Source organism: Heloderma suspectum, chromosome 10 (genome assembly GCF_057233095.1).
Source record: "Heloderma suspectum isolate Gila_16-S chromosome 10, 16-S_ref, whole genome shotgun sequence".
NCBI classification, from domain to species: domain Eukaryota; kingdom Metazoa; phylum Chordata; class Lepidosauria; order Squamata; family Helodermatidae; genus Heloderma; species Heloderma suspectum.
In genome coordinates, this window is record NC_139467.1 from 10,732,947 (window position 1) to 10,757,987 (window position 25,041).

A 25,041-nucleotide genomic window follows, 5' to 3' on the forward strand; every position below is an offset into this window, starting at 1 on the left:
GGGCATATCTAGAACGATCCTGCAGAGCCCATATTTGGAGGTGGGGTGTTATTTTTGGTATGATAAATTTGCTTTTCCTCTTCCCCCATCCCTCTTTCCTGCTAATCCAGATTTCAGTACCCAAGAAGCCCGAGGAGGCCTCCAAACCAAAGAAGGGCTTCAGCATTTTGGACCCGTCACGCTGGAACCGTGGTGATTCCCACTGTAAGTATGCATTTGGGGCAAGGGCGGACTCTATGGGCAAATGTATGTCTTCGTCCTTGTCCAGGAGGCTTTTGCCTTGTGCTTAGCTCCATATCCTAAACCCTCTGATTATATAGTCCACTTAAGCCAAGAGAAAAGAGCTTTGTGCAATCCCCCAGAAGATGAAGGCTTGCCACCAAGGAGGGTGTGTTCACTCTTGCCCACACCCCACACCCTGGAAGCACAGGGAGATAAGCAAGAAGATGGACGGATTGAGGCCATACGTGCCTTCTGGGAAAAGAAGGGCTTATTGTAATTGGGTCTCAGTGCTGGTAGTCAGTGCAAACCTGAATGGCACACAGCCACTGCTCTTTCACTGATTGTAAAGAGGTTGGCTGACAGTTCTACCTGGGCTCTGGCCATGCTTCCAGGGCTGACCTGGAAAGGATCCTCACGAAGCTTCTGCTAGCAACTGCCTGTTATCTTCTTAGCATTTTGAGGACTAGGGGCTAGAGTCACTTTGCAGATAACGAAGTAATACAAATGTTACAAGCCACTACAGAACAGTGGCCCGTTTGCGTGGAGCAGGCCAAGGTGAGTGGTAAGTTTGACATGTGCTTTGCCCAAAAGGAACTTTTATTTAATGCAAGCATGTGTATTCTTGGGAGGGGACTGATTTTATACCTTCCTCTTCCCCATTCAGTTGTCCTTCTCCTCCTCCATTTTTCCCCTTCTTTTTCCTGCATTTTTTGTAGATTCTGATTACAGACAATCCAAACCCGAGGGTGAAGGTACCAGCACCCCCTCCTTTCTGCAAACCAACTCCCCAATAACGCATGGCACCCCATGTATCACCTTGTCCCTCTGCGGAGGGAGCCACATGAAACTAATATATTCTATTATAACAACAGGCACTAACTTTTGTAATTATGGTTTTACATAATGATGTACCTGTCCGCTCGCCCTGTTCATAATAATATACTAATATGTATCACACCCTATAAAAGTCCATCGCACCCATCACATTATCAGATAAATTTCTCGGCATGCTGTGGCTGCTCACTGTGTGTCTGTCTGTCTGTCTGTTTGGGGGAATGGTCTGTTGGGTTGGAGTTGGGCGGTGGGCAGGGGTGTAGGACTCCTGGGCTCCACCCTTTTCTCTGAAGGCTTATGCACAAGTTATGGACTTGTACAGTTGTATCCTCCCACTGTGAATTAACTCTGTTCTTGGATAGTTGTCATCAGTGGTGGAATTATTGGGGTGGGGGGAGGTAGGAAGGCCTTCAATGAAGTCCGCAAGCTGCACACCCTGACACCCACCAAATTTAGCCAAATCATGTCCCTCCGTAGCCTTCTAAAAGGATAGCTAAGGCGGCCATCACAAAAAGTAAGGGGGCCTAGCCCCCTTTGCTCTCCACCCCATAAAATGCCTCCCCCCAAGGATGGCAAAAAGCAAAGGGTTAAGCAAAAGAATATTTATTCCACAAGCCAGAGTTCATGAGGTCAGTAGCTGGAGCTGCTAGTCAAGAAAGCAGGGCGGAGAAGGCCCCGCTGTGCTGACAAAGCAGGCTTGGCCAATCCAGAGGCTTCATACTACTTGTGCCAACCACCGGGGGAGATGACAACTTAGTTACAGGGGCTGCCAAAAAGCCAAAAGCCAAGGGCTAAGCAAAACAGGTGTGTTATACCACAAAAATAAACAATTCCAGCGTGTTTCGGACCACATACAGGCCCTTCATCAGGGAAATTCAGTATGACCAAATCTAATAATTGAATGACCGGGTTCGCATAATCAGCAGTTTTCCCCACCCATGCATTTGCCACTTGCACACCGAGCATTGCTTTAATTACCCATGTTGCATTGTGGGTTGCTGTATCATCCTAACTTAAAAGGCCTAAGGGCCTTTTCTGTGGTGGCCCCGACTCTGTGGAACTCCCTCCCTAAGGAACTCCGTCATGCCCCCTCTTTAATGAGCGTCTGCCGTGCATTAAAAACCTTCAGGCAGGCATTTGGGGTGGGTTAGGGTATTTTAGAAAATGTTTTTATTGTAGAATTTTATTGTTTTAAACTGTTTTATTATATGTTGTACATCGCCCAGAGTAGCTGGGTGACCAGCCAGATGGGCGATTAATAAATTTAATAAATAAATAAAAATAAACTTGGAGCACAGCATGGCAGGGTGGCTGTAACCCACCCCACAATACCGTGTGCTGGGTTCGGACAACACAGCAACCTGTGACACAACATGGGTAATTAAGGAAATGCTGGGTGCATGGGGAACAGGAAAAACAATCCATACTACATCGTTTCCCCCGCTGACCATGTGAACCTGGCCAATATGAGAGCACAGGAGACTGGAGTTTGAGGAACAAGCATTATCAAATTTGGTCACACAAATTCCCTGAAGAAGGACCTAAACACATTGGAACTGTTTATTTTTGTGGAATAAAACACCTGCTTTGCTTACCCCTTGGCTTTTTGGCAGCCCTGTAACTAAGTTGTCATCTCCCCGGTGGCTGGCACAGGTAATATGAAGCCTCCGGACTGGCCAAGCCTGCTTTGTCAGCAGAGCGGGGCCTTCTCCGCCCTGCTTTCTTGACGGCCAGCTCCAGCTACTGACCGCATGACCTCTGGTTTGGAGCACGCTCGTTCCAAGGGTTGCACAACCCCGTTCCCTTCTACGCTCGAAGAACCCTCGGGAATGGCCTGAGTGGACACAATTCTAGGTAACCATCGAGGTTAGGACTGTATTTGGATCTGGGCTGAGCTGAATCTCCATTGATGCGGCTGGAACCAGCAATCAGTGGAATCAGGCCCAGACCTATGAAGAGCCCCTGGTAGATCCTCAGTTACCTCCACAGGAAGGGTGGGGAACCTCTTTCACCCCGAGGGCCAGAGTCAGTTTCAGAGGAGCTCTTGGCGGCTGCATTGCAGTGGTGGATGGGGCCAGAGGCACCAAAAATACCAGCGTATTTTAGCTTAAAGCTCTTAACTGCCAGAAACTCAGCCTGTAACTCAGCCTTAGGAGAGGCATTTCAGCCTTTTAGAATGGAGGAAAAAAACCTGCACAAAAGCTGGGGAAACCAACCAACAATTGGTGGTTGGAGAACAGGGGGTGGCCATTGGGGGAAACCCAGTGGCTGGGTTTGGGTCCCAGGAGGGCTAGATTTGGCCCATGGTCCTGATCCCTCCCCTCCCCCCCTAGAGAACAACCACTCACCATATAGGAGGGAAACTACTAGAACTAAATGGCCTCGTTTCCTCTTGATCTTTAAGCTAAAGTGGAGGCTTAATCTGTGCATAAACCCTCAGGGGCGATGTGGGGAGTGTAGCCTGAAGTTGGATGGGGTTGGGAGTGGGGAGGAGGACCATGCATTTGAAACTGTTGGGGGCAGTATGTGCATTTGCTTTCTCTGTCTTCTAACCTCCCCCCCCACCCTCTTTCCACATCTGTCTCCTTACAGCAAGTGATAAGGCACCAGCCTTGGACAAGAAAGGACCCAAGCTAGAAGTGGGAGGTCCTGGGCGGGGCAAGGGAGCCCCCCCGGTGTTGGATCCCCCTGGAGTGTTCGTCAGTGTTCACCCCCCGCCCGGGGAGGGCAATGACGGAGAGCAGGGTGAGAGCCGGGGTGAGCCGGGGGCAGAAACGGTAAAGTGGGAGGAGGAAAAGAGGTGTCTGTATCGTCTCCTGCTCCACTGATGCCCACCTTTTGCCTACCTTTAGGCTCGGACAGTCAGCTTCCAGCAGATTCAGGGGACTCCCCTGTTATGGAGCAACTGCTGGCTGGGGAACAGCCCCCAGTAGATGATGGTGCAGAAAATGAAAGGTGAGATTGGGTGGGGCGACGATGGAGCCTTAAGTGGGGTTGTGTATGGGGTGGGAATGGGGAGGAGATCAGTGGATTCTACCCTCCCCACTTTATGAATGTATATTTATGTGTGGTTTGCGGATTCTCAGGGTCTGCATACGTACACCACCAGTTGTTGGTTCTAGATGGTTTGGGTTGCATTCCTATGCATCAAGGATGGGGAGCATGTGTCTGCAGCACCCATCATACCTCACCAGTGGCTATCCTGGCTAGGGCTGATGGGAGGTGTAGTCTGCCAACATCTGGAAGGCCACACGTTCCCCACCCATGGTATACATAATACTTACCTGGGAGTAAATCCTATTGAATTTAGTGGGGCTTACTTCTGCGTAGGCAGGGATAGGATTTGCACAGTCAACCTAGAGTAAGAAGTGGCATTCTTGCAAATGTCCTCTTGGAAGAAAACCCCACAATTTCCCCCGGGGTTGCTGTTGAGACTTGCGTACTTTCTACCACTTCCCCTGTCAGTTATTTCAGAGAATGTTCCTTCATCCTCCTTCTCTCTTATCTAAAGAGATTTTTAAAAATTATTATTAGAAAAACCCCTCTTCTCCCCTTCCTGAGTTTTTATTATGAGGATAGGCCTCCCCCCCTTCCCTCTTTCCCTCCCCCCTTCCTCTCTCTTTCTCTCCTCTCCTTTCAGTGCTAACATAATCACCCTTCTATATTCTGTTCTTCCCTTCTAGAAGGCGAAAAAGGTTGGTGGCCTCCTCACCCCCCCCCACCCTTTGCATGAATTTCTTCCTCAGGGAAAGACACACAAACTGAGTTAAGTATTACTTTCTACCCCATTCCCTGGAGCAACGCCCCCTTCCCCAAGGCAATTGTGTGTGAAATGGCACCATTTTTAATGCCTACTTGGTTCGGTGCCTCCTCCTACATATGCCCACAGTGGTGAACCGCTGGTTACTGCAGCCTGCTGCTCCTGAACTCTCCTCCCTGCCTCTTGCAATGCACCTGTTTTGAGCGTTGCCCAGGTGAGGGGGGGGTCAGCCTTCGCAAGAAGCAGGGTTTCTTTTTGAGGTTTCCACATCTTTTGGGGCCAGAGCTATTCTCTTGAGGCTCTCTCAAGCCTGTGCATGGCAGCATGGGAAATTCAGCCTGCCAGTGGTGCGTCTGCCCTTGCAACCTCACACTTCACCCTCCCTTGATTTGGTGCATGGATCTCTCATTGGTTCTGGGGTTCTCATGTTTCTTTCTCTTCCCTTTTCTTTCCACCTCTGCATGTGCTGCTAACGTCTGTCTCCACCCCCTGCCACTGGGTGTTCGCTTGGCTCATGCACGTATCGATTGTGATCCTGCCATCTCCTTTCCAATTGGTGTACGGTGCCAACGTTCCGTGGCTCTTTGACCCACCCCATGTCTCTTGTGATTGGTCTGTGGCCCTTCCACGTTCTGTGGCTCATTTCACCTCCCCTTGTCTCCAACTGGGTTGTCAAACCCAACATTCTCCAACGTTGTCCCCCCACCCCATGCCCTCTGGTTGGTCTGTGTCTTTTATGTCTGTGACCTGGCTCTGTGCCCCTTCCCCCGCCCCCACACCTTGCCAGGCTGCCAGGAAAGCTGGGCCGCTCGGAGAGCCTGCGGGTTTACGAGCGGAAGCGGTCTCAGCGTGGCTCAGCCAAGGGCAAGCAGCCACGCTCGCGGAGCGATGTGGACATCGAGGCTGCTGCCCGTGCCAGTGAGCTGGAGGAGAAGCCGTCCCTAGAACAGGCTCGGCAGAAGCAGGGGAGTCGCAAGTAGGTGAAGAAGGAACCTGAGATGCCTCCCCCCCAATAGCCCCAGTGGGAGGCATCAGTGGGGCAACTGTAGCAGGAGCCAGTTTAACCATCCCTTTGCAAACCACCCCAGGGATGTCTGTCTGTTGCCTGCAGTAAATGCTGTGATAAGATGCGTTCACATGTACCTTCTCAAATGATGACAGTTTACTCCCATGCTAACTATGGCAGTGAAGTATTTCAGCTTCATACTTCAGACATGAGCCACTCCAGTAGGGATTAAACGAATGCCGTTTCTCTTTCTCTTGCCCTGATGCTGTACTCCCTTCTATTAACCAAGGGAATAGGTAGGATCAGATTTTGAAACAGTCACTCTAGCCAACTATTTCTTCCGCCCAATGCTACTCCCAAATCATCCCCAATACCCCTTTCAAGCTTCCCATGGGAAACCATAAACTGCCACTGGTTCTTATCGTTGTAATTCAGGGGTTGGCAATTTCTGGCCCTCCAGAGTTTTGGCCTACAACTCCCTTCACCCCTCACCATGGGCTCTGCTAGCAGAAGTTGTAGGTCAGAACATCTGGGGGGCTGCAAGTTGCCCACCCCTGCTGTAATTTAACAACAAACCACCACTGTCCCAAGCGGGAACCCAGCAGCACTAGAATGCATCATGAGAATAGCCTTGCTGGATTAGACAAGTTAAACGTTCTGTTTCTAACAGTGGCTTGGCCAGATGATTTCTTTATTTCCCCCACCCCCCGCCAAACTGGTATTTAGAGGGGGACCACTGATGACCATAGCGGGTTCCATTTAGCTAATAGCCACTGAAATTCATGGAAATCAGTTCTAATCTTAAAAAAACCCTTAAACTATCTAAACAACACATCTTGGAGTGCAGCCTTTCCCAACCTGGTGCCCTCCAGATGTGTTGGACTACAGCTCCCAGCATTCCTGATCATAGGCCATGCTGGCTGGGTCTGATGGGAGTTGAAGTCCAAAACATCTGGAGGGCACCAGCTTGGGGAAGGTTGTTGTAATGAATTCTCTTAAGTTTGCGCAGTGGTAAAATGCCAGGGAGGAAACACATGTGGTAAATCAAAAGTATCTATAGCAGATATTAATGCCAATTATTTGGATGATAGGACTGATTGGGCAGGAAGAAGGGGGATGAACAGTAGAGGAGCTCCAATCAGCCCATCCTCTCATATCGACAGTTTTGAGCTTTATGATGTGGCCGCTTAGCTGATGTGAAATTATCAGAGGGGAGAATGTTCTACAGCAGCCGTTTTGCATCTTGGGATAGATATGCCCTGCAAATTTAGAACAGGGTTGTGAGGTTTAACCATTGTGGTTTCTCCCAAGGAACCATGGGAACTGTAGTTTTGTGAGAGCTGCAGATGCCAGAGTTCTTGGGATGGGCCCATGAGGATTTGTATAGGCTTACCCTTACTGTATTTCTGTCTTTTTCTCTCTTTTTGACCCATACAGTTTGGAACCAGGAGGGGCAGGGGGAGGGGAGCCCCCGCCGTCCTTTCTGCATCCCCAGTCTGAGGAGACTGAGCCGCGCGTTTCGGAACTGGAGCTTGAACCGCCAAACTGGCGGGAGCTCGTCCCCCCCGACACCCTCCTCAGGCTGAAGAAAAGTGAAGTGAAGCGGCAAGAGGTGATCAATGGTATGTGGCGGACCCTTGCCCCTGGATGGCCCACTTCAGAAATACGTGGGGCACACCTGGACATGTGAAGGAAAGAGAGGGGGAAAACAGCTCGAAGGAAGAAAGGACCGTGGCTCAGTGGCAGAGTACCTGCTTTGCATGTGCAAGTCCCAGGTTCAGTCCCCAGCATCTCCAGGGAGGGTGTGGAAAGAATCCTGCTTGAAACCCTGGACAGCCACTATCAGACATTGTCAGCAGTCCTGGGCTAGGTGGACCCATGGCCTGACTTAGTATAAGGCAGCTTCCTGTGTTCCTGTAAAGCGTACACACTGGTGGGGAGGAAGGGTGGGACTGAGCTCTGAGGATGCTGCCAGTTTCCTTTTCTCCACCCCCCTCCTACACCCTTGGTCAGCAACCCCTGTGTTCCTCACCCCAGCTGGCCAAGGGCTTGTATTTACTTGGTGTTCTCTCCAGTAGCATGATAATATGTGTACCTCTCCATTTGCCAGTTTTGGGGAGAAAGTGACATTCTGCTATATTTTGGAAGGATAGATGCTCTACATTGTCAGTAGAGATTCTCTTCCCTCTTTTCCGGTTAGGGGCTGTGGATGTCCACACACAGACGTACCACTGTATGAATCTTGGCATGTGTGCACACACAGACATGCACCGCATGCCCCCAAATGTTAATCACTGCCCAGGGGTGTGTTTGTCCTCTTCCATCTTCTGCCCCCAGATGTAATCAAAGTTCTGAAATAAGAACTCCAATGCAGTTAACAGAATATGCAGCTCCAGTAGAATTGCATACGTTGCTGCATAATGAATCTTGTTTCCATAGTTAACATTTCCAAATAAGAGGACAATGAGGGTGGGAGAATCTTGGATCCGTTTTCACTGTTTTACTCACTGAATAGCTGAACTAGAATCTTCTTTTTAGTTCTTGTAAATAAATCATAAGGGAGTCTTCCCTCATGCTCTGGCCTTCTAACTAGTTTTCAGTGATCAAGAACAGACAATCAGATACCATTGTAGTTCTTACCATAAACAATGCTGACTAGCTACTATTCCCCATGACCAAGGAATTCCCAGTAAATGTGGGTCTGTTCCAGCTGTTCCAGAGTTCTCCATGATATGTCTCCAGTTTGTCCCACATCCGTGTAAATACCTACATTGTATAGGGGTGATGAACCTCAGGCCCGATCCAGCCTGTCTGAGGTCCAGCTCTGACCTTCTGGGGTTCCCCAGTTGGCCACACCTCCTTCCCCTGGCCCATCTCCTTTCCACCCCACCACCAATTGTTTGCTGGTTTCTTGGCTTTTGTGCATTTGTCCTTCATGCTAAAAGGTAAAAAATGTCTCTCCTAAGGCTTAGTTGCTGGCAATTAGAGCATTAAACTCACTAGCCAGGTGGTTTTGGGGTACTTGGGGCCTTCCCTTTTGCCCTTGGCCTTGCACACCACTGGGATGTGCCCCCCGAGAACTTCTCCAAAATGGAATTTGGCCCTCAGGCCCAAAGAGTTCAACATCCCTGGTACAGGCTCTCTAGATGTATACCTGTTCTGATGTTCCCTCTGCCTTTTTCCTCTGCAGAGCTGTTCATTACAGAACATGCCCACCTACGAATGCTCCGGGTGCTGCTGGAGATCTTTTACCAACCCTTGCTGACTGAGGGGTTCTTTGTGGAGAGCGATTTGCGGAACATCTTCCCCAGCTTGGAGGATTTGGTCGACGAACACAGTGAGAGAGAGCACTGGAGAGGATGGAAATGGAGATAGGGCTGAGGCAGTGTACCAAAAACACATACTCAAGCTTTATTTACTTGGAATAACTGCAGTCCCTTGGTTCTGTATTTAACAATCACTAGCATCATAAATTGATTTATTTTTATACCCTACCTTTCAACTTCCAGGAATTCTCAGAGTGGCTTACAAATTAAAGCATACATAAATGCAATAACAACCCATGTAACAACAAAGAACACCTAGCAATAAGAACACCAATAAAACTGGCTTTAAAATGCCTGAGAGAATAAAGAGATACTGGCTGGCATCTAAGTGCTAATAAAACAGGCACCAGGCCAGCCTCTCTAGGAAGGGAATTCACCAACTTGGGGTGCCACCCACAAGAAGACCCACCCCCTGGCAACCCCCTGTCTCATCTCAGCATGTAGCACAGGAAACATGAGGCAATCCTCACCTGATCTTGACGTTTAGAATTCTCATTCTAATACTGCCTATAAACACGTGTTGGGCTTTACCTTTCTACTAGCCTTAAGCACCCTGTGATTACAAAAAGGATGGTTCAGTGTGCTGAATAGGATCGCCATCTTTGTTTTTTTAAGTGACCCTACTCTGTGCCTTGAACAGCTGCCCTATCCTCAGAAATGTAGCAAGTGAAGCTTCTGTCCCGTTAAGTTTATCTCTGTGCTTGGAAGAGTTTCATTTACTGAGTTCCTGTGTATCAGGCACAGCAGCAGGGCTAGTTGTTTTGTTTGAAGTGCAACCTTAAAATAAGGGGTAACTCATCTCATAAATGGTCTTGAGAGTGTGACCTTGGAGAATGCGAGATAAGGTGACTGGGAAATTAAAGGCAAAGGGTATAGGCCCATCTAATTTTGAGGCGAGGAACTGAAAAAGGCCCCGAATGTGGAGGAGGTTATGTTGTCATGGTAACTGAGGCCTTTTCTGTACAGGCCACAATTTAGCCTTATCACCTCTAAGGAAGCGCTTTTCTGCCACAGAGTCTCAAAGAAAAGGACGCCATTTTGTTGGTGGGAGTGTGTAGCTCTAGTATGAAGCAGGTTAGACGAGGTGGGATTTTAGTGGCCTGGCTGAGGTGCCTGAAGGGGGAATTGGAAAGCTAGGAGCTTGGGGCCTGTCAGTATGACCAGCTGTGCTAGTTTACGTGATGGGTCGATGCACATGCAGTAAATGGGGGCTGACATGGGAGCGTGCCGTTGTGGTGTTTTTGCTTTATCATCTGTGTTGCATCTTTCCATGTCTGACTTTCCTCAGAACTGTTTCTGGAGAACTTGAAGAAGCTCAGGGAAGAAAACAATTCAGTTGTTTCTGAAATTGGAAGCACTCTGCTGGCTCGGGTAAGAGCTGGGGGAAAAGGCCAGCATGGGAAGGTATTTGAGGGACAGAAATGTTCTGAGGAATTAGAAGGCATTAGAGCAGGGATCAGAAGTCAGTTAGAATGGTCCATGGATGAGGAGTGGAATGATGTAGCAAGTCTGAGGGAATAATGGGCAGGTGGGGGTTAGAGCAATGCTTAATTTTTACATAATGGGCTTAGGTCTGCCTAGCAGTCTGCAGAGCTATCTATCTATCTATCTATCTATCTATCTATGTATGATGGCTGTTTATCCTTGCAGATACCAGGGCAGTATACAAATATAACGAAAGCAATAAATATGCTACATGTAGTGTCCTGGTTAAAAGCACAAGCTATGAGCTGGGGTTCTTTCCTCCAACGTATTTCTGCACCTAGGAAAAAGATTCTGCACCTAGGAAAAAGAAACCCAAATGCACAGTTACAAGATGGGGGATATGTGGCTCAACAACACTACAAGCGAGAAGGAATTGTTGTAGATCACAAGCTGAATATGAGCCAACAATGTGATGTGGCTGCAAAAAAGGCAAATGCTATTTTGGGCTGCATTAATAGAAGCATCGCTTCCAAATCCTGGGAAGTACTAGTTCCCCTCTATTCAGCCCTGGTTAGGCCTCATCTGGAGTACTGTATCCAGTTCTGGGCACCGCACTTTAAGAAGGATGCAGACAAGCTGGAGAGGGTTCAGAGGAGGGCAACGAAGATGATAAGGGACTGGAAACAAAGCCCTGTGAAGAGAGACTGAAAGAACTGGGCATGTTTAGCCTTGAGAAGAGAAGACTGAGGGGAGATATGATAGCACTCTTCAAATCCTTGAAACGTTGTCACAGAGAGGAAGGCCAGGATCTCTTCTTGATCATCCCAGAGTGCAGAACAGTGAATAATGGGCTCAAGTTACAGGAAGCCGGATTCCGTCTGAACATCAGGAAAAACTTCCTGACTGTTAGAGCAATAGGACAATGGAACCAATGACCTAGGGAGGTGATGGGCTCTCCCACACTGGAGGCATTCAAGATGAGGCTGGACAGCCACCTGTCAGAGATGCTCTGACTTGGATTCCTGCATTGAACAGGGGGTTGGACTCGATGGCCTTGCAGGCCCCTTCCAACCCTGCTATTCTATGATTCTATTTATTTATTTGTTTGATTAATTGATTTGATTTGTACCCTTCCTCTCCCCCCGCCCCTGCCCCAATCTGCCATGTGGGGATAGTCAGTAAACGGGTATCAGAGAAGGGGGCGGAGCCTGCGGGTATTACAGTTTATTTATTTAGCTATTTTTAAGAGATCTCAAGCTTTTCCTTATAGGTCAGCCTTCCCCAACCTGGTACTCTCCAGATGTGTTGGGCTACAAATTCCGTCTCCTCTGACCAGTGTGACCATTGGCACCTACAAAAAAAGGTGCAGAGCAGGACTTGTGGTGGGCTGATTCATGCATGCCAAGTCGTCACTTAATGACTGCACTTGTGGACCAGCCCAGATACACAGATACATTACTACAATTCTTGAATACAGCCAAGGATGGTTTGAGGGGGGTGGTGGGCGGAGAGGTGGGGGCAAGGCAGGGGTTATCCCGGAAGTCAGGACGGAGAAAAGTTTTGAAGAATTTTTGTATGCGACCACCTTGCTGATCTTTCCCACAGTTTGGGGGAGATGAAGGGAAGTGGTTCCAGAAGATCTCGGCACGCTTCTGCAGTCACCAATCTTTTGCGCTGGAGCAGCTGAAGGCCAAGCAGAAGAAAGAGCCCCGTTTCAACCAGTTCATCCAGGTAACCGCTGGAGGAGGCTTCTCTTCCTAGAGTAGGGCTGTCTGAATTCTGATGCCCCGCTCAGGCATGAAATTTGGTATTTGTTGCAGAATTCAGCACCCCAAGAATCCTGTCCTTCATTTAAAAAAAACAGCAATGTTGAGTTTCTAGTCCTGGAGAGAGCAATCTGATGCACCCAGACAGCATCTGGGAGGACATAGGACTGTTCGATTTCTGGGCTCCAACCCCGGAGCCCAGAAACCCATGCTCTTCTCCCTCGGAGCCAGTGTGGTTCTGGCTATGTCTCCACGCTTGGAAATGGAGCTCAAAGACAGGGAAAATGGGGTGGTCCTGGAGGTAGGGAGGGAAGGAGATCAGGGAAGCTGCATTATGCAGCTTCCTATGCTCACCCCAGCTTCCTTCACTCCCACTTGGAAGCACTGCGGCTAGATGGGCGAAATCGCCCATGTAGTGAAAATGCAGGCTGGCTGGTGCACCCTAAAGTTCTTAAGCTTAGCTTGAAAAGGTATGTGGGGCAATTTTATTTTAGATGGGGGTGCATAGCTCCTAGAGATAGCTCCTTGAGGCTTAGGTGACCCGAAGCAGAATAAGTTATTTAAAACATGCCAAACGAACTTAGTTTATGCAGGGTTTTTTGGAAACTTTATTTGGCTTTTTGAGGAACAGAATAAAAAAAAATAGTCCTAGCGATAAGGTTTTGGCCTCCTTTTTCCCAGTTAATGTTCCACTTTTAGGATCAAGTAAATATTTCGCAAATCAAATGTTTTATATTAAGGAAAAAGTATTGTAGTTTGGTTGTGTGTGTTTTTGGAAGGTCCTCTAAATATAGACCCCAGATACACAGATCCAAAAAGCCACCCCAGACAGACCCTTCCCAAAGCACCTCCCCCAGTCGCAGAGACTAAGCGGCGTTTGTTTTTCCTCATCCCTGAAGGAGGCAGAAAGTCAGCCTCGGTGCCGGCGGCTACAGCTGAAAGACATCATCCCCATAGAGATGCAGAGGCTCACCAAGTACCCGCTGCTGCTTCACAACATTGCCAAATGCACTGGTGAGCAGATGGGGCTGGGTGGGTAGGGATGGACAAGGCGGTCTTATTTCCAGGCCTTGTCAGTTTCGCATGCGTTCATTCCCAAGTCCATTCCATCCCATTTCTTCACTTAATGTGTGAATTTTTTTTACAATCCGCAAGAAAACATGTATTTAAATATGCACTTTATATATATTTTGCCCTAGAATACATATTTATATATGTTTCTATATGCTTCCCCCCTAAAATATGTATTTTAATATGCAATTTGACCCTAAAATATGCATATTTATACACATTTTACCCTATGATACATTTTAAATGCATTTTGGTATGTCTTTTTAGCAGAAAACTGCATCTCAAAATTCAAAGATATGTGCAATCCAAAGGTTAATTGTGTTCCAACCTGCACATTAGTCTGAGAGGTGCAGATTGGATTGGTTTGCTTTAGACCAAAGAAAATCCTTGAGTATCCCTCATTGTGGGTTGAGGAGAAGGCGGGATAGTTACATGGGATAACTATTCCAAAGGAGGATCAGATACAATACTTTATAGCACAGGGCTAAGGACCAAGAAGTCCTTTTATCTTTGGGGGGGAAGTTCTAAAAAGGGGTTGAAGGGGTGAGGAACCTGGGCTGATCACAAAAATATTGGTAAATGGAGGAAGAGCATGTAGGCTAAGGTACACAGTTGGAGGCTTAAGGGGCCTTACCCAGTCCCTGGTGGTTTTCCTGTCTAGCCTCCAGAACAGATCCCCTGATCTTAAGGAGCATTCCTCCTCTATAGAAATACACACTTACACCATTGTCTCCCTGGCTGAGATACAGGTCCAATTTGTGCGATCTTGGAGGGGAAATAAGTCACAATGGCTTATTTCCACCCGCATGTGCCCCCATGGATTCTGTGTGGCTTGTTACCCACAGACAAGACACTCTGATCGGGGTTACATAACACAACAAGCCATGCTGCTGAGGATAATTATGCTAATCCCCCCTCCCCCAGCATGCAACCAGTATTTGCTGGGGAGAGGCGGGTGAAAATAAGCCACCATGCCTTATTTCCCCTTCATGATCATGAAAGCTGGTCACATAGTGCTTCCAGATGAGGCTTTTATCACACCAGCGCCCTGCCTCGTTCACAGGAGTTCACAAGGCATCCAGAGGCGTTGTCTTTCAGTTGTAAACTTCCCATATTTCCCACCTCTTTTTATGCCTTTTTCCTTGCTGCAGACAATCCATTAGGGGGGGAAAAGGTGGAATTGCTGCATAATGCCTTCTGATAGGTAGCACTAGGAGCCCTCCATCTGGAAGCACCTGTAGGCAAAGGCCTCCTTAACACTCACATGTGGACCTGCTGTGTGGGCAGTTAAGTCGGAATTCTCCCCTTAAGTACCTCAGCTGCCATCACCGCCTCCTGCATGAGTTCAATGCAAGTTAGCAGCTGGCATGAATAAGAGGAGAAAGTGACAGAACCATGTGTGTGTGTGTGTGAGCACAGCGAGGGGGAGAGAGAAAGGGAGAGCTTCATTTGTGCCTTGGTTCACATCAGATTGGGTCAGCAGGTAGAGGCAATGTTTCTGGCCCTGTTAGCTGTTGCTCTCCATGAGTAGCCATTTCCCCATAAAAATCAGAGGAGTGAAAGAACCAAGAGAAGAGCTGCAATTGGGACACCTGTTGAAGGAGGAGGGACCATGTTCCTGATTGCAGCCCGATTACACATCCTTTAGCCCCACCTGCAGGCCCAGAGTAGGTGGTCAGCACTGCTGGATGCCTGCCGGGCCCCACAAACTGGCAAGCGGCCCACCCACTGTCTGGAGACCCTGGAAAACACTTTTGACCACTGTCACATTTGTTTGGCCTTAGGCTAAAAGAGGCAGCTCTCAATTCACTTCCCATCTCCATTTTGCAATCATACATCTTCCAGACAGCAGCAAAGATAACTTTTCCCAGCCAGGACCAAGGGCTTTCTAGCACCTTATTTCTGCTCCACACCCCTTTCTCTGGGAAAAGCTCTGCTTCCCATATGCTCATGGGGCAAGAGAGAAGGAGGAATTCTGCTTCGTAGCTCATCCTTTCCCCCTTTGTTGCTTCTGCAGTTGCTCCCCTTACTGGTGTTTTGCCTGGCCAAGCTTATGTTTAAGCACAGCTTTCCATATGATGCTACACAGAGGCTGTTGCTCAGCCCTACAGGCATCTGGGCAGTCACCCTCCCTACAGAACGTGGGCTGCTTCTGGAAGTAGTCTCAGCCTGCCATGCAAGTTCATCAATCCCTGAGTCCACAGAGCAGAGCAACAGCAGTCACCTTGCTCCTTGGCAGCTCCAGCCTCCTGGTTCTGCTCCTCACAGGAGCCCAGCTAGCTGTTCACCCCTTTCAGGTCATAGGAAGGTGTGGCTGAAGGCATAAGCAAGAGGTGACTGGTGGCAAGGAGGAACAGTGCTTGGCCAGTGCTGGAAGTAGATGCGATGTTACTCAGCAGGCCTGTTGCACGAAATGTGAGGCAATATATTCTCCCTATCCTATATAATCTATTGCTGTGGTTACTAACAGGGCCTGCTGCCTGTGTGTGTATGTGCAAGAGATTGCATGATAGATTCTGCTGTGGACAGAGCTGAAGGGGGACCCACTATAGGTCTCTTGCTTGTAAAATCCTGGAACTCAATATGAGCTGAACTCCAGTTGGAGAAACCCTGGGACTCTATTTAAGGGGATGCCTTTCTAAAGCCCTTCTGCCTTTCTCAATCTGCACTATAGAGGTGGCTGAGGAACGCCAGAAGGTGGAGGGGGCAGCCGAATGCTGCCGACAAATCCTCAACCATGTGAACCAGGAGGTGTGCAACATGGAGAACTTCCTGGTAAGAGCACCTCCTCTTGGTGATGTCAGCCGGCATTATTTCTCCTTTTGACTGTCGCCCTCTCTTTCCTTCCCTTATTGGCATGTGGGTTTTTTCCCTTTCATTACACCTTTCAGAAACTCAAAGATTATCAGCGTCGTTTGGACCTCTCCAACCTGAAGCAAAGTACAGATCCATTGCTGTGTGAATTTAGGGTGAGTTCTGGCCTAGTATTTTTTCCCATCAGTCAGTGGGGGCAGCAGAATGTAGCTGTGCATGGATTGTCCATCTACTCAAGTCCCAGCACTCACAAGAGGGGGACAGAACTTCTTAAACAGTGTTGCCTGATACCGTTTCCTGATAGAGGCTTTGTGCCTTGAACAACATCACAACCAAGAGAAGTTCAGCAATTTCTGCATCCTCTCTTGCCAAGCTTAGGTTGCAGCTGCTGAGTTTGTTTGTCATCATGCAGCTGTTAAAGGGACAGGATCTATCAGGAGAAAAGGGAGCCCTTTTTCAAAATATGTATCTCAGGTTGCTCTGAGGAATTGGTCTATTCTAGCTCTCTCTGTTTCAATAATGAGATTTGTAAATTAGACTTGAAAGCAACAGAGAGTTTCTTTGATTTGAAGCTAGGAGTGGTCTTCCATGAGCTCTAGGTTCCCCAGGGCCCCAAATTTATCTCCGTTCTCCTGCTTCATAATACATCCATGTGTGTTTGTGAAATGTTAATGTATGCAAAAGCTCAGAGTCTAATCAGCTGCTTTCCACAGAACACTGATATTACCAAGAAAAATCTTGTGTACGAGGGACCCCTGACTTGGCGTGTTACCAAGGATAAATCAGTAGGTTAGTTGAACTATTTGATGCCCAGGAGCTCTACCTTTTTGCCACCATGGGTTCTGGGTGCGGGAGTGGGCAGGACTAAACTTGGTGGCAGGGCTTATACCAGCCTTCCCCAACCTGGTGCCCTCCAAATGTGTTGAACTACAACTCCCATCATGCCCCAGCCAGCATAGCCAATGGTCAAGAATGCCAGGAGTTATAGTCCAGCACATCTGGATGGCACTAGGTTGGGGAAGGCTGCTCTGGAGCCTCCCCCTGGATACCAGGGGCTCTGTGCTGATGCCACTGAAATAAGAATAAGGGAGAGTACCTCTGAGCATGTGCTGAGTGTGTTTCCCTCATTATTGAATAACCAAAGCTGTCGCTTCCCCCTACTGCACCCCACCCTCCACAGCTGGCTTGGAGGGTCTTAGTGGGCGGTTTCCCCATCCAACGGCCTGAACAACAGGCCTGCTTCTCTCCCAATAGGCATGTGCCATCTATTTTTTTCTGTGGGTCTTCACTTGTCCTTCTGAATGCCAGGAGAGTACTGGGCAGAGAGGATTAGGGATTGTGCTGGAGCTAAACTTGAATGGGTCCTGTGTTTCCGTCCAGTCTTGCCATGTGTTGATGTTGGCCATGTTTGGGTTTTAGTGGGTGAGACTCCTGAGGTCAGATAATGGACTTCCTGTGGGCTCGAGGCACTTGGGTCATTTCATTTTTATAAACTAAGCTTTGGGGGGCCCAGGAATTGAACCTGGCATCAGAAGCATATATTAGACCTGACCTTCTCTCCCCCCTGCCCTGCCCCCTTGCTTCTGTTTTACTCTTCTTCTCATGTCCTCTTTCCCCCCTCTGGCCTCTTCTAGATGTTCACGTCCTCTTGCTGGATGACATCTTGGTCCTTCTACAGAAGCAGGAAGAGCGCCTGGTCCTCAAATGTCACAGCCGTACCATCACCCCAACCCCTGATGGGAAGCAGATGCTAAACCCCATCATCAAGCTCAATTCAGCCATGACCCGCGAAGTGGCCACAGGTGGGTGCTGGAGACAGAGGCGGCCAGCAGATGCCTCCACCTCAAACTGGTGTTAATTAGGCCTGGTGCAGTGGAGAAGTCCCAGGACACTGAATGAGGAATGCCCTTTTTAAAGGCAGTTTTGAAGGGGACGGAAAAGTCACATAGCTCAGCAGCAGAGCACATGCCTTGCATGCAGCAGGTCCCTGGTTGGTTCTCTGGCATCCCTAGCTATTAAAGAACCTCTGGTGGCTGCCCTTGGGGGGTGTCTTCTGTCTTCCAGGCAGAGTAGACCTATCTGAGCTAGCTAGGCCTTTATCCTGTCAGTTAAACTGCTTCATATGTCTGTAAGCTTCTGTGGTTGTGCAAGAAAAGGCATAAACAGTACCTGCTAAAAGATTTAAAAACCAATCCTCGTAGCAGTTATTAATAGCCCAGCACTAAACTCAGGGCAGGTCTAGACTTCCTGTGCTTTTCTTTTGAAAGAAAAGAAAAAACAAGATCCTGTCTCTTGCTTTGAATCCATGGATCTGCAGTTCTGCTACAAGTACTGCCCTGATTCTGTGACTGGAGGCATTTCCCTTGCATATTCCAGGCTGTGTAATCTGCACCCAGGTGGTCTGAATTCTGCACCAGGAAATGTGGAATTCTGCCACCTGCAAGTTGGGCAACTGTGCACAGATTTTCGTACCTTGTGTAACGGGCAGTGCAATCCTACACTCACATTGTGCTAGGTCCAGAGATACGCCACTTCTACACGGGTGGAGTGGCTGCTCTACCCAGTGTGTGCTCAGCCTGGGAGGGGAGGGGGGAAACATGCAACCAGAAAATACAAGAACAGCGTAAACACGGCAGAAATCCTTGGGAACACTGCCAGAGCCCACCAATCAGGGATGGTGCCAGCAACGATGCTAACATAGAAAGGCAACCGGTGAACTCACGATAACAGGGCTGTTCTCCTAGCCAAGGCCTCTGGGGCACCATGCACACAAAATGCAAAATGACTCCACAGCGCCCTACTCCACCAGCCCCAGTGGCATAGCCAGCAACAACCCTGCTACTGCCAGTCGCCTCTCCAGGCAGAGGTTTGCATCCCCTTCTGCTTTTCACAGCTGCTGTTTTAATCAATGCCAGGGGCATGGGGGCTGCAGGAGGAGCCCCAGATAGGTAGAACAGCTCACCTGTATGCAGAAGGTCCCAGGATCAAATCCAGGGTATACTCCCACACGAGGAAAGCTGGTGCCCAGGCACACTGGAGCCAGTCGAGAGTAATGCTGTATGGAGCAGTGACCTGGGCCTTGCATGGACCAACCAGATGGTTTTTTGCCCACCCTTCCCCTTGGCAACCCATGGTACCAGTCCAGCCTGTCCCTGCTGTGTTGCCTGATAGGTTGGCCCTGCTAAGTAGCATCCCGGCAGGTCTAATTGCCCCACCCCTCCTCAATACCTTCTCATCCCCATTCTTCCCTCATTATCCACTTCATCAACCCTTCCTTCCCCATCCCCTGTGGCTCCACCTCATTTCACCTATTACACTGGCAGAGTGCTCTCCTGGCATACCAGGGATGTTCTGGCCTATTTTTCATGGCAGCAGCGCATCTTACATTAGCAGGGATTCCACTGAATCCTATGGACCTGAGCTTTTCAGTGTAGGATTGTGCTCTTATTTTGCAGCTGTAATTTCCATAATACTGCATAATTGGGGTGGTGGGATGATACTGACACCCCACCCTCTGACCACTGGAAACTTTATTCTTCTACCTCTCTGGTTTCTGAAATTACAGCACACACACAGTTTTGAGTGTATCTTTGCAGTGATGAGGACTAGAAACTTGCTTAAAAATAAAACAGCCAAGAAGTGATTTCTGCCCCCAGCATCGCCTCCTGTATTTTTTCTGCACTTCTTTGGAATTGCAACATACACACAACCCTGCCTATATTCTGATTAAAGTACACTTGGGGTGAGGGAATTGCTCTATACAATTCCAATTTTAGTTTAATTTTAACTTTGTGTTTTCTTTGGGACCCAGATTGGTTAGAAATTCTTGACTGAGCAAAGCTTGACAGGAGCCTTGGCAAGAGTGATGGGAAAGGTCATTGTCCTCTCTTTCCCATTAGATACCAAAGCCTTCTACGTGATCATCAGCTGGGAAGGCGGGTATCAGATCTACGAGCTGGTGGCACAGACGGTGTTGGAAAGGAAGAAGTAAGACATTGGGGTGGGGAATTGTGATGCCTGGAGAAACCAAAGGGGTTAGTGTCAGCAGAGCTGGGGTGGGCAGCTGAAGCAGAGACAGTACTTTTGGGGGTCATTGAGCCTCCTCAATTTGGATTAAGGGGCATTTGCCCAAAAGTTGGATAAGGCCTTTATGTAATAAATTTAATTAATTTGACCTAGGCCTCTGCCCTGGAGTAGTGATAGAAGGATGCCTTTGAGCACATGCCAAGTGCCTTCACCATAGGCAGGCTTGGCACATTTGATATTAAGGGGCAAGACTTCTGAGCTCAGAGCTTCCAGGCCAGCTCAAGTTGCAGCACCACTTTTTGTTGTTTAAGAAATCAGGTAGTTTTTACTTTTAGGTAGGCTCTGACTCCCTCCCTTTGTTTCATCCTAGCTGGTGCAGTATGATCAATGACACTGCTGGCTCTCTAAAACTTCCTGGCTCTGCCAGCCTTAAACCACGACTTTCTGTGCCAAACCGAACCTCGCCTCCTAGCCCCAGCTAGTAAGTATGACAGGGGTGCAGAAGCACTTTCAGCCTGAGAGCTGAATTCCATTTTGGAGAAACTCTTGGGAGCCTCGTGGCAGTGGCGGGCAGAACCAAAGGCAAAAAGGGCGGGGCCAAAAATACCAGGATATTTTGAAGTAAAGTTCTTACTGCCGGCTGCTAGACCCTAGGTGAGTCATTTCTGCCTTTTAGAATGGGGAAAACCTGCACAGAAGCCATGAAACTATCATATGAATGGTGGTTGTGAGGAAGGGGGCACGGCCGTCTGGGGACCCCAGGTGAGACTGGGACCCTGGAGCTGATGTTCTGCACCCCTGAAGTATGGTGTTCCTGTGGGGAGGGGAAAGGTGTAAAGCTTAAAGGAACTAGACCTGAATATGATAGCATAGTATTGGGCAGGGACTCTCTTGGAAGCTTTTTGTCTTGCCTTCAGTCAAAGGCGTCTATGCTTTGCTTGTGACAAAGCACAAGAAGGCCAAAAAGCTAATCTAGGTCCTTCCCTGGGTTAGATGCCCCTAAAATCAGTGAGGAGCTACATAAATAAAACCCCACCAAAAAGGATGCTGGAACGATGACATCCACACTTGTTGGGAGGAGAGCACCCAAGGTGGTAGCTAGCTGGAAAGCTGCATTGCCCTGTACATAATTAGTTCCTTAGTGCAGGCTACCTGTCAATGATAGAATGTACAAAGCTCAGGCAGACTCTTGCCAGAATGCAGTTTGGAACCCCAAACTGGAGGCTGAAACTGAGAGGCCTTGCTGTCGGACCAAAAGGAGGGAGCAGGAATCTCATTCCCCAAATGGGCATTCAGATGGTATTAAGAAAGTAGCTGGCTATTTGGCACACACCTACCTACATTCACAACATTTTTTTTCTCTTTCTCCAGCAGCTTCTCAGAGGGACTGCTAGGTGGGATGGAGAATGACAGCTCCCTCAAGGAGGTACTGAGCGTTGAGGGTGAGTTTATGAGAAGTGGTTTTGAACTGGGGGTTGTGGTGAGGGGGAAAGTAATGGGAAAAGGTTGAGAAGGCATAGAAGGTCTGGGTCTGTATTTATTATTTATTTATTTAGGGTATTTTTATTCCACTTATCAACCAAAAAGGCTCCTGGAGTGGCTTACCAGTAATCAATATCAACATAAGAAGAGCCCTGGTGGATCAGACCAAGGGTCCATCTAGTCCAGCATTCTGTCCACACAGTGGCCAACCAGCCATGGGAAGCCCACAAGCAGGAGATGAGTGCAAACAGCGTCCTCCTGCCCAAGTTCCCCAGCAACTGGTGTACATAGGCTTACTGCTACTGATACTGGAGGTAGCATATAGCCATCAGGACTAGTAGCCATTGATAGCCTTCTCCTCCATGTATGATGAATTATGAATATTCTCCATAAAAGAAGACAGTCCCTGCCCACAGGCTTACAATCTAAAAGACACGACACACAAGGAAAAAGGAAGAGGAAGGGAAGAGGGGGGAAATGAGGCCTTTCGGCAGGGCTGGTGGAATGGGCCTGCTTCCCATTCCCAGGCTTAGGGGAGAGGGAATTGGGGGACTCTTAAGGGCAAAGATCTGATTGGTCTTTCATTACCCCAAACCAGAACGAGAGAAGGATGGGGTGCTGGAAGGGGCAGAATTCGAGGAACATAGCCCTGTGGGCGAACCAAAGCTGAGCAAGGCAATGGAGGAGTTACTGGATGACATACTGACCCTCTACAAGCCTCGGCCAGTCGGGCAGGGAAACGTGGCCTCTGCTGCACAGGATAGAGGTGTGTATCCTTCCCACTCTTCTCTGTTGAGATTCTTTCTGCCCTCGCAGCTCAGCCCTCATCCTTGGTCAAGGTTGTGAGGAAAGTAATCTCATATAAACCTTGAGCCCAAGGCTGGCCAAATAGGTTTTTCTGCCTGAGGCAAAGGACAAAATGGTGCCCCCTCCCATTCCGTGTACAAGTCAAATCTTATTTCAGTACTGGAGGTGGGATAGCATCCTCCGCTGCACCTGAAGGCAGCAGAGGAGCTTAGAGGGGCACAGGGCAGGCCATGTGGCACACAGCTGTCCTCCAACACCTAGCTGCCACCTCCTAGCATCTGCTGCCTGAAGCAACTGCCTCACTCTGCCTAATGGTAGGGCTGGCCCTGCTTGTGTCCGTACAGTCATGGCACTGAAAAGGCTACTTCAGGTATCGGAGGAAGGGGAGACCATCTTCCCAGCAGAGCATACGGGCCATCCACCAGAGAATGGGAACCCCCGTGAGGGGGAAGAAGAAGAGGAGTGGGACATGGGTCACAGGACTGAGACAGACAGCAGCAGCAGCAGAAGGCATCGAGGTGAGGGTATGAGAACACGTGCATGCTGGGAAAAAAACAGGGCTGTGAGATAAAAGAGGCTTGCTGGGAAAGACAGAATAAGGGTGTATTCTGGGGTGGGAGAATCAGGCGTGCAAACCGGAGGAGGGGAGTGGAAGGGGAAGAACTATTGTCTCAGCGTGTTGGGGAGAGGATTTTCTGGGAAAGTTTTGTGTTAAGGGGTTGAGACGTATGTACAAAAATAGATGCCAGGCATAACACTAAAAGCATTTGTCTCTAACAGGAGGTACCCCAAATGGCCCTCAAGAGGCAGAGTGGGGCTCAGAGCACCTGGATAGGGAAGGGCCCCGTTCTTCCATTGTTCTGTCCCACCAGCAATCTGACGGGGTGAAGCATCACTTACGGCTTCTAGAAGACGCAGTTCAGAGTCTGAAGGTGAGGAAGGGTAGTAAGGACTCCCTACATGGCATGCTCAGAATGTATGGTTCAGTTCTGCTTGCGCTTTAAAAATATTTTGGAAAGCAGTAGTTTGGTGGAGAAAGAAGTGGATGGGAAGCAGTTGTGGGAGTTTTGCATGCAGTAGAGGGAAGGGGACAGAGGTGAATCCCCATGTTGGAGTTGAGAGTGGGGAAGAGGTACATGGAGCTGTGCAAGACATCCTTTGACTCTTGCAATCCTTGTCTATAGCTCCCGTTTTGTTTTGAAGCTTTTAGTTAAAAAAGGGGCAAAGCTTTTCCCTAGTCCACGAGGACTAGAAACTTAGACAAGCTGAGATGGGTGAGGGGCCATATCCCCCAAGTCCAGATTCTGCATATGGGATATTTTCCCATTTCACATAAGCCTGTCTCTGCTATACTCTGGCAAAAGCAGGGGAGCGGGGTCTCATGCGATGCATGCTGAGATATGTTTCGCATCCCCAGCCTCACACTTCAGCTAAGAAGGCTTCATTTAAAAAGAATTCCTTGCAACCTCCCCTGCCCCCCATTACTGCCCCAGGTTGTGTGTATAATGGATTTGCCATATTATCTTCTACAACGCAAGGGCTTTAGATGTGAACCCTCCCATCCTTGAGGTTTGGGAGGGTCTAGAGGCCACACTGTTGAGCTCATTCTCACACACACATATACCTTGTATCCCTTTCTCCCCCGCCCCCCACACCCTTGAGGATTTTTCTCAGTATGTCTGTCTGTCTGTTCTACTAGGATATCGAAGTGGATTACTGGCGCCTGCAGCAGCTGATAGGAAAACTCACACCATCTCAACAGCCCAGTTTCACATGAGGCTTAGCCAAGCAGGGAAGGTAACGAAGGAAGCAGATGCACACACTGCCATTCTGGGCCCTTGGTGGAGGCATTTGGCACCATCTGCATTACTGCTTAAGGGTTGCAACAATTCCTGGGCTGTTTAACCCCGGAATTGTTGGGGCCAAGTAGCAGCGAGTGAACGTGTTCCCTCCCATGTGCTTGATGCTTCTGCTTTCAATCAACAATCCAGGAATGGGCAATTGTTGGGTTAAGTTTGGGTTGCTTAGCCCCTAACCCCCCCCACCCCCGCGAATTCCGGGTTCAGCTGTCACGATAATAAGCCAGGAATGGTGTTCCTGGGTTGTTGATTGAAAGTGGAAGTGATGAGTGCGTGGGAGGCAGTATGCTCATTCTTTCACCTGCAGCCCTGACAGCCCATAGTTTAAAAACCCATGGGTTGTCCTTACATGTGAACTGGGTCATGATGACACTTCTTCCCACCCCCAAAGCATATTATTGCAACGACCATGTGGATTAAGTTAAGGCAGCCTTCCTTAACCTGGTGCCTTCCAAATGTGTTGGATTATAGCTCCCATAATCCCTAGCCAATGGCCATGCTGGCTGGGGATTATGGGAGCTGTAGTCCAACACATTTGGAAGGTGCCAGGTTGGGGAAAGGCAGGGTTCGGCTGATGGTGAGTGGCTCATGGGTCACCCACTGATTTTCATGGTTGAGCTGCTGGGATTTGAAATAGGTGTTT

At 48.8% G+C, this 25,041-nt stretch overlaps 1 protein-coding gene across 9 annotated transcripts in view; it reads left to right on the plus strand.

Annotated features, from left to right (window-relative positions):
* Window positions 1–25,041, plus strand: part of ARHGEF1 (Rho guanine nucleotide exchange factor 1) — a 60,398-nt gene that overhangs the window by 29,476 nt on the left and 5,881 nt on the right. For 3 of the 9 annotated variants that reach the window (XM_084815070.1, XM_084815071.1, XM_084815079.1), the window contains 22 exons: window positions 111–204; window positions 939–974; window positions 3,649–3,813; window positions 3,909–4,011; window positions 4,740–4,751; window positions 5,604–5,792; window positions 7,260–7,444; window positions 9,013–9,159; window positions 10,437–10,519; window positions 12,179–12,304; window positions 13,239–13,353; window positions 16,085–16,185; window positions 16,302–16,379; window positions 16,938–17,013; window positions 17,859–18,026; window positions 20,124–20,211; window positions 20,621–20,731; window positions 21,622–21,692; window positions 22,331–22,498; window positions 22,884–23,057; window positions 23,320–23,471; window positions 24,239–24,336. In XM_084815070.1, the coding sequence (XP_084671196.1) occupies window positions 111–204; window positions 939–974; window positions 3,649–3,813; window positions 3,909–4,011; window positions 4,740–4,751; window positions 5,604–5,792; window positions 7,260–7,444; window positions 9,013–9,159; window positions 10,437–10,519; window positions 12,179–12,304; window positions 13,239–13,353; window positions 16,085–16,185; window positions 16,302–16,379; window positions 16,938–17,013; window positions 17,859–18,026; window positions 20,124–20,211; window positions 20,621–20,731; window positions 21,622–21,692; window positions 22,331–22,498; window positions 22,884–23,057; window positions 23,320–23,471; window positions 24,239–24,316 (2,520 nt within the window). In that variant the 3' untranslated portion in view covers window positions 24,317–24,336. The remainder of the gene's footprint in view (window positions 1–110; window positions 205–938; window positions 975–3,648; window positions 3,814–3,908; window positions 4,012–4,739; window positions 4,752–5,603; window positions 5,793–7,259; window positions 7,445–9,012; window positions 9,160–10,436; window positions 10,520–12,178; window positions 12,305–13,238; window positions 13,354–16,084; window positions 16,186–16,301; window positions 16,380–16,937; window positions 17,014–17,858; window positions 18,027–20,123; window positions 20,212–20,620; window positions 20,732–21,621; window positions 21,693–22,330; window positions 22,499–22,883; window positions 23,058–23,319; window positions 23,472–24,238; window positions 24,337–25,041) is intronic. The other 6 variants (XM_084815072.1, XM_084815076.1, XM_084815073.1 and 3 more) reach the window with 6 other exon arrangements.